This window comes from Mus caroli, chromosome 16 (genome assembly GCF_900094665.2).
Source record: "Mus caroli chromosome 16, CAROLI_EIJ_v1.1, whole genome shotgun sequence".
In the NCBI taxonomy this organism is placed as follows: Eukaryota; Metazoa; Chordata; class Mammalia; order Rodentia; family Muridae; genus Mus; species Mus caroli.
In genome coordinates, this window is record NC_034585.1 from 20,696,908 (window position 1) to 20,705,946 (window position 9,039).

A 9,039-nucleotide genomic window follows, 5' to 3' on the forward strand; every position below is an offset into this window, starting at 1 on the left:
CTTTCACATTCCCAAGGACTCAACTTGTCAGTCTTATCTGTATGTCTTCCCTAGGACCTAGCAGAGTACAAGGTACCCACAGATGCTCAGAGATGCTGGCTGTGTGTTAATAAGAGCTGAAGCAGTCCTAATATGCTTTAATGCAGATGAATTGGGTCATATTTTCAGTATAAAATGTTAACATGTTCTGTGGCTGTCTAGCACAGGGCATATAAAATAATAGTATCTGGGGGCTGGAGAGAGGGACTAGCAGTTAGGAACACTGGCTGCTCTTGCAGAGGATCCGGGTTCAGTTCCCAGCACCCACATGGCAGCTCACAACTGTCTGTTACTCCAATTCCACATCTGACACACTCATAGCAATACACATAAAATAAAACCAAATAAGGTATTATTTTAAAAAATACCATCTCATGTTGTAGTGACTTCCTCTTTCAAGGCGCCCATTATAATTTACCAGGAAAAAGTGTTAATAGCACCTTCTGCTTTTCAAAAATATAAGACAGAGATACCAAGCCCTGCCCAGTGATGGGGATGGGCTGAGGAGAACTAAGCACTCACTACCCTGAATGTATTCCTGCTCCTTACAGGCACACTGGGTGCAGGCATCCAGTAAGTTGTCAGCACAATGGTGACTAGGGGGCACGAGGCCAGAAGAGTATGAGCACATTGCCTACTGCTAGAATACACACTTAAAGCCCCGGCTTCCCAACTACAGAGTCTGCTTCCGTCCTGGACACTGAAAACCTCCACTGATCGTCTGCAGAATGACCCTTGCTTGGCCCTGCACACACCTTGCTAGAGCCCAGGCACACTGCACACTGGGCCACCTTACTGCAGGAACATACGAGGTCCTCAGGCTTGGACCTTGTCTTCTCCATCTGACTTCTCTACTGAACTCTACATTGGCATTCAGTGAGTGCTTAGCTTATTTCTGAAGCTACAAAATGGCAGTCTTTTCCCCTCACATGGCCCTGACCACAGCCCATCATCATATGAAAAAGAAAACCAGCCCATTTTGATTGTGCTCAGCTGCCTGGGGTTTGCCTGAGCACTCCCACCAGGATTCCTAGTGGGAAAGGATCTGGCTGAGTGCTGGGTGGCAGTGAAAAGAAAGGGGACAGAGCCCAAAGTCATAAAATGGTGGGAGGGGCACTGACTATAATATCTTAACTTAGAATTCTCTATTCTAAAGCAAGTCAAAGAGTACCCCCTCCCCCTTCAAGTACACTGTTACTATTTATAGCTGCTAAAATTATGATCCTTGAACATTTTACATTTGAAATTACTTGGGTATGAAAGTAATGGAGTAATAGCTGGAAATCTATCTATCTATCTATCTATCTTTTATAACACTAAATAGTTTATTTATGTGGATTATTTCTCTCTTAGAACCATTGGCACATGTTCTAGAATTAAAGCTACTCTATACTCTCTATTTTATAGTTACAGAAATGTCCATGGTCTTGTAATATGTTAGGGGCACACAAGGCAAGAACTCCAGGTCACCAGAGCTAGTGGGGTTCTCTGTGATGACCCCACAGCCCTAAGTCATCAATTGACCCAGAAGACTTAGGAGGTGAGCGATTGGCACACAGACATTCAAGACCATTGGGCTCTGGGCCTGAGCGCCAAACTAGTTTCCCAAACTAGCAATTCCAGAGCTAAAGCTCATTTCAGACATTGAGATATGCTTATATTCCTTTGCCACATTTGTATCCTGTTTGAAGGTATGCGTGCGTGCGTGCATGCATGCGTGTGTGTGTGTGTGTGTGTGTGTGTGTATGTGTGTGTGATTCCAAAATCTTATTTCTGAAATGGGCTCTTATATTCCTTGGTCTAGCTATTACATGGGTAGTGATCTCTGTCTCCCCCTCTTAGAGAGCTCTGTCAAAGCTTTTCACCCCATGCTCAGTGCTTTAAGCCCACCATGAAGGAATGCATCACTGGAATTAACCCATTTGATTTTCTTACTTTTACAGATGGGGATCTTGTTACTCCATGCACCGTCCTTCAGACACTCAATTTGGAATGTGTCCATCACCTCATTATCCTGAAAGGAAGCCAGAAGGGCGTGGGAAGACGAAGGGAGTGGGTTAGCACATATTTCCTAACAAAGATAACACAAACTTTAAACCTGGCTCTCTTCAACTAGGAATTAGCCTGATGAGTCTCAAAGGCAAACTTGCCCATAAATGCATGACATGTCATGTCGCCATTAGCCCCATTCACACCCTAGGCATGGGCAAGTGTTTCTAGAGGAAAAACTATGGTTTTGACTCGAGGTTTAGAGCAGAGGTTCTCCAACTAGAGCAACCGGTCAGCATCACCCGGAGAAGGCTAGTGGAGACAGGCTGCTTGTCCCTGCCTCGGAGATTTCAATTCAGTTCTTCTGACCTACCCAAGGATTCATAGTTCTAACCAGCTCCCAGGTAATGCTGCTGTTGATGATGATTGGGCCCCTTCTCAAGGAAAATTCCTGCAGAGCAGTGAGCCTCTAGCATGGCTGTACATTGGGTTTACCTGGGGAACATAACAATACCAACCCCTGGTTCCATCCCCTCGTGCCCGCAAGTGGGAACTTTGCTTTCTTATTCTGAAGGGTAGCTAGGTGGGCTGGCACTTTGGAGGGAGTGAGAGGAGTGCCCGTCTGCCACCTTTAAACCTGCTTCTTGTTCCGCACTGTCATCCTCCACCTTTGAGGAACTTTGTCAAGGTTGTAGTCCCTCATCCTTAAGCCACATGAAACCTTATTTAAAAATTCAGGACAACTCATTGCTCTGATAAACAACTTTGTGTCATGTCCTGAATTGCGAGGGGTCCAGAATGCATCATTTCTGAATTTCTGGAGTCTTTGGGAAGCTTAACAGGATGTTAGGAGACACTCGGCAGGCAGTGTTTTCCCGGCCGGCGGCGCTCTGCACCTTTAGCACTTTGTAGCCTGTGTCACAGCTGATGAGCACTTGGTCTTTGAAGGAATACACGGCCTGCGAGGGCTCGATTTTCCCATACACAGGAGGCTGTAGCTTTGGGCACTCATTTCCTGGCAGAGAGCAAATGAAAAGACAGCAGGTGAGAAAACCAAGAAGAAATGACAGCAGAGGACCCCCACCCCCACCCTTGCACTAAGGAAGCGAGGCCTGAAATGAGGTGGAAACAACAGGACCTGGTGTCTAGAAGAAGAGTTTGGAAAGCAGGGGTGAGTCACTTTCTAATGCAGCCTGCTATTAAAGTGAAGGAGGCAGCCAAACAGCTTCATGAGCCCCCAGAGACTGGCCGTAGTCTCACAGCAACAGGGAGCTCACCCTCCAGGCCCGCACTCATATAGATGCCTATCCCGGTTCACTAAGCAAGGTCTTCTATATTCAGTTGAAATTTGGGCTCTGCCATTTTTCACTCATTGGCCACTCAGGATGACTGCGGTCTCACATTCTTCCCAAGGCACCAAGGGACTATGGTGGGATGCTTCTGCCTTTCTTCAGAAGGCTGGTCCTGACAGGTACCTCAGTGACTGAGCCTGGCCCTGACCCTTTCTCGGGGCAAATTTTTTTTTTGGTCAGTTTTCTGTCATACCTCTCCCCAGGGTGCCCTGGATGTGACAATGAGGGCAGAGCCAGGCCTCCTGGCCCTATGAAGGTGATTGGGCATTCCTGGTTGGGGTCTACCCTCTTTTTTCCTTGAGTTATTACAGATTTATTGAGTCATAGGACTCCCTCTGGGTTTGTGTGAGGACTAGCTGCATGAGGCATTTGCAAGGGCTTTGCCACACCAACGGCCCGCATAGAGACAGATCCCTATAGTGAAATCTGTAGAGCTCCAGATTGGCCCACAAGCTCCAAACCCTCACTTGGAGACAATCATGGTTGGGAGGTCTCCTTAGCCTAATGAATCTCCATGTGAGGGAAAAAGAGAAGCACAATCCGTCTTCAGTGTCTACATGAGGAAGTATTTCCAATCTTGAGCATCCCTATTTATAGGTGGCAAACTCAGCCAGGATATGTATCTTGGCTCCCAGGTTCTCAGGCAGAGTTCTACTAGGTTCCCAGAGGAGCGGGCCTCTAGCTAGGACTGCATTCTTCACCCCTCAACCACCCTCCTTGTGAGCATGGAGCCTAGTGGCTTAGTGTGACCTGGGAAAGGGGAGAGGTTACCTGCCGCTCTGTAGGAGAGCCTCCAGCCTCGGTTCTCTCCTGAGTTGTCGCTGCGGAATAGGATCTGGACGCTGTGAGTCTGGGTGCTGATTGGTTCTGGGGATTTCTCTCCACAAAAGGGACCCCATACTTTTGAACCAGCTTTAATCTAAAAGAGGCAACATATATATATAGAGAGAGAGACAAGTCACATCTGAGTGGTGCACAGTATTGCTTTAGGAAAATTAGTTCTGTAATTTTCTGGAAGTCTTAATGTGAATCAGTAGTATACTGTCTTGTTTTTTGTAGACTTACCAATTACCAATTTTTTTTTTTTGTCCATTTTTGTCACAATTTCAGTGGCCTTTGGAGTTAACAAAGCAAATGAATAATGCTGGGATTAAAGGTAAACATTCTGTGGGTGGACAAAACAGGAGAGGTTCCCACTCTTTAAGAGTCTGTAGTTTACAGGGGTGATTAACAATAAATAACAAAATGGTTATAAGCATATATATATATACACACACACATATATGTACACACATATATATGCATACATATACACATATATACATACATATATATGTATTAGGAACATGTACTACACTCTACAATTCTAGTATTGAAGTGTATATAATCTCTATATACATATTTAAACTCTAAAGTCTATAGAAGTCATCATTTGTGTAATAGAAACATAGTACCTATCAACTTAGGAAGGCCCTATATAAAGTCACACTAGATCAGACACAGAGCATGAGCAGAAATAAAAAGACCACTTTCCAGTCAGATAAACCCAGCATCTGTAAAAAGCAGGGCCAGCTGTGGGAAACATTTTGCTAGGCATGAGGACCAGGAGAAGCCAGTGTGGCAGGAACAGAGGGAGTGGCCTGACACGAGGTTGGACAGAGTGACAAGGGTCTTTACCTCGTTGAGGAATTTGGCTTAATTCCATGTGCAGTCTTGGTCTGACTCCCTTGCTCTAACCTTCTATGCTGTGGGAAAACAGATGATGCAGGCGCAAGAAGGAAGCAAGAGCACCAGGTGAGAAGGCACAGATGGGAGGACAGAGGTGCAAGGGCTCCGACTGTAATGGAGGCAGTAGAGCAGCATAGATGATCACCACTGCGCGACTCAGAATCCCCACCTCCCAGTCCTGCACACTTAACCCCTTTCCTTCTGTTTCTGAGAGGCAGAACTCCATTTTCAGCATTTGGTAATGTCTATAATCCTGGGTGACATCATTTCACTGGGAACAGAGGACATGATACTTGAAGACACTCAGGATCTTGACGTGGCTCCCATGCCGAGCTCCTAGAACTTAATGTGCAAGGATCCAAAACAGTCAGCATGTCCTGCTTCCTGAGTGCTTCTTTGTGACTAGAGGGACTTTGAAATGTTAAGGTTTTTTTTAATTCTTAGAGAATTTCACATACATACAGTATATTTTGATTATAATTGCCCCTCACATCCCCTTGGACTCTGCCCAGACCCACCACCACATCTTCTAACCTGATGAATGTCCTCTTTCCATAATCTGAGGCTAACCCATGCCTTCCAACTGTGCATTGTTGTGGGGTCATTTCCTGGCACATAGGTAACCTCTCAGGGACCACTTGGACGTTTTATCGTTTTATCTTATCAGCCTTCAGCTGCCAATGCTCCTCAGCTGGAATTGGGACTTTGTGAGCCCCTCCCTCATCTAGGCTGAGCTTTGACTGGTTTGATCATGGAGAATTCTTCTGGAGGCAACTACAGCAGCGGAGAGGGAAACAGCCCAGGCATGTGTGGAAGACACTGTTTGGTAGGAATCCTTCCAGACCTCTGTTCTCACAACCCTTCCATCACCTTTTCTGCAGGGTTCCTTGAACTCCATGATGAGGGGTGTGATGTAGGTGACCATTTAGGGCTGAGGACAGTTCCTCATTTTCTGCAGTCTGGCCGGATGTGAGTCTATGTATTTATCACAGCCCATTGTAAAATGAAGCTTCTCTGATACAGGTTGAGAGCTTCATTAATCTATGGGTGTAGAAGTGAGTGTTTAGAAGGCGGTTTGGCAGTCTATCCATTTAACAAAATGATAGCAGTGGTTCTTTCCTGAGTTTCATGGCCTTCCCAGGCATAGGTTCTTCGCCAAATCTACAGGGCCAGGCATGAGTCCTGTGGTGTGAGCCTTAAATTCAGTTATAAGGCAGTTGGTCACTGAAGGAGGAGTGGGTCAGCAAGTGAAGCAGGTGTTTCCACATTCACCAACCCTGGAATATGCCTGACACCCAGAGGTGAACAAAGACAGAGCATGTGACTGGGGCAGCCAATCAACTGAGTAGGACAAACAGCTGGGGACGAAGAGGAGGCAAGCCCAGGGTACATGCCAAGGCACCAATCATTATTTCATTCAAAGAGTCTGCTTCTGCTTCTTACCTGGCTCCCGGGATCTGTGTTGTTGATTCCTGTTTCTTCTTACTCCCTACCCTCAAGGATTGTCTCAGAGGCCGATGGCTGAGGCAACAGGTCACTCTATAACATTAATGCCACTATTGCACCCAAGAGTGTATCGTACAAGAATACTATTATGGATCACAAGGCTCACACCCGAGTATGCCTGCTGGTGACTGTTCTCCCTCAGCAGCCTTTATGGTATCACAGGTACCATGAAAGCTAGCCAAAAGGAAACAAACTACTAGGTCAGAACCTGCTTGACTTCTCCATGCCCTGGGAGTCAAGTGTAGAGTGTCTTCAGCAATAGAGTCTTACCATTTAGTTATGATGGGTAGCAAGGAGCAAATGACAATAACCTGTTTTGTTTATCAGGGTTCTGTGGGATCTCTCTGACTAACAACTTGAAGGGTAGTATCCTGCAGCTGCCACTCGGTTGTTTGTTTGATAGCTAAGGCTTCTGGGAGGAACATTATTCCCCTATTTAGGTAACTCCATTTAAACTTTTATGTACAAAACAAAGAAACAATAAAATGAAGCCTCTAAAATAATGTATTTCCATATGACTCTTTCAAACACCTTTAGTGTTAGTTATTCCTCCTGTTTTAGTTAGGGTTACTGTTGCTGAGATGGAATACCACCACCAAAAAGCAAACTGGAAAGTAAAGTATTTATTTGGCTTGTACTTTCATCCATCATTGGAGGAAGTCAGGAATGGAACTCAAGCAGGGCAGACACTTGAGGCAAGAGCTGATCATAGGCCATGGAGGAATACTGCTTAGTGGTTTCTTCTGCATGGCTTGTTCAGCGGCTTTCTTATAGAACCCTAGCCCAGAAGGACCCCACTCAGAATGGACTGGGTTCTTCCCCATCAAACACTAATTAGGGAAATGCTCAATAGGCTTGCCTACAGTCCAATCTTATTGGAAGCATTTTCTTAGTTAGTGTTCCGTACTTTCAGATGCCTCTAGCCTGTGTCAAGTTGGCATAAGATTAGGCAGCCTTACTCTCCTAACCTAATGCCCACTTAATCCTTTCTCTCCAGAATCTTCTTTCATTCCCATAACACCTGTCCTCTGCTATCTGTCCTCCCTTAAAACCCTACTTCTCACCCTGCCAGAGCCTCTTTCTAGTTTCCTGGCTTCTATAGTTACTCCAAATTAATCATACATATCTAAAAATTCTAAGCTAGCATCCACATATGATGGGAAACATGTAATACTTATCTTTCTTTCTAGGACTAGGTGACTTTACTCAATGGTTTCCTCAATTCCATCTATTAACCTGAAAATCTAATAATCTTAATCACTGAATAGAATTTCCTTGTATATATGTCCAGCATTTCCATTATCTATTCATCAGCTGATAGACATTTAGGAGGCCATGTCCTCCTAACTATTGAGAATAGAGAAGCAATGAACATGGGTGATCAGTTATCTCAATACCAATGAATGATATCGCTGGGTCCTTTAGTAACTCTGCTTCTAGTTCATGAGGAACCTCTATATCAGTGATTCCCAACCTTCTTAATGTTGCAATCCTTCAATACAGTTCCTCATGTTTTTTTGTTCCTACTTCATAACTGTAATTTTGCTGCTGTTATGAATTTATGCTCCTGTTTTCTGTTGTTCTTAGATGACTCCTGTGAAAGGGTTGTTCAACCCCAAAAAGGGATCTCGGCCCATAAATTGAGAACCACTGCTCTACACTGATTTTTTTTTTAAAAATAGTGGTTGTATCAATTTACAGTCCTACTAATGGTAAATGTGGGTTCCCCTTTCTTTCTTTCTTTCTTTCTTTCTTTCTTTCTTTCTTTCTTTCTTTCTTTCTTTCTTTCTTTCTTTTTTTTTTGTTTGTTTTTATTTTTATTTTTTTCCAGACAGGGTTTTTCTGTGTAGTCCTGGCTGTCCTGGAACTCACTCTGTAGACCAGGCTGGCCTCAAACTCAGAAGTCCACCTGCCTCTGCCTCCAGAGTGCTGGGATTAAAGGTGTGCACCACCACTGCCCGGAGTGGGTTCCTCTTTCATCACAACCTCACAGCAAAAATTGTTGTCATTTGTTTTCTGGATCTTAGCCATTCTGACTGTGGCAAGATAAAAATCTCAAAGTAATTTTAATTTGCTTTTCTCAAGTGGCTAAGGGTGTTGAACACTTTAAAAAAATGTTTTAATCACTTGTATTTCTTCCTTTGAGAGTTCTCTATTCTGGTCTATTTTTTAAAAGTTGGGTTGTTGCCTTTTTGTGTTTAGTATTTTTTGAATTCTTTGAATATTTTAGACATCAATCCTGTCAGATGTATAGCTGAGGCCTGTGGTTTCCTCTACTCTACAGAGGCCTTTGAGTTTCACAAGGCTAACAAGAGCAACTCCTCAGGGAGCAATACAGAAGAATGAGAGAAAGAGAGAGGGGGGGAGGGAGGGAGGGAGGGAGGGAGAGAGAGAGAGAGAGAGAGAGAGAGAGAGAGAGAGAGAG

The 9,039-nt window shown here is 44.5% G+C and overlaps 1 protein-coding gene across 3 annotated transcripts in view; it reads right to left on the minus strand.

The window, feature by feature from the left end:
* Positions 1–9,039, minus strand: part of Masp1 (mannan binding lectin serine peptidase 1) — a 68,477-nt gene that overhangs the window by 28,744 nt on the left and 30,694 nt on the right. For all 3 annotated transcript variants that reach the window (XM_021184437.2, XM_021184436.2, XM_029470316.1), the window contains exons 6-8: positions 4,152–4,299; positions 2,925–3,043; positions 1,975–2,053 (exon numbers count right to left, since the gene is read on the minus strand). In XM_021184437.2, coding sequence (XP_021040096.1) covers positions 1,975–2,053; positions 2,925–3,043; positions 4,152–4,299 — 346 coding nt within the window. The remainder of the gene's footprint in view (positions 1–1,974; positions 2,054–2,924; positions 3,044–4,151; positions 4,300–9,039) is intronic.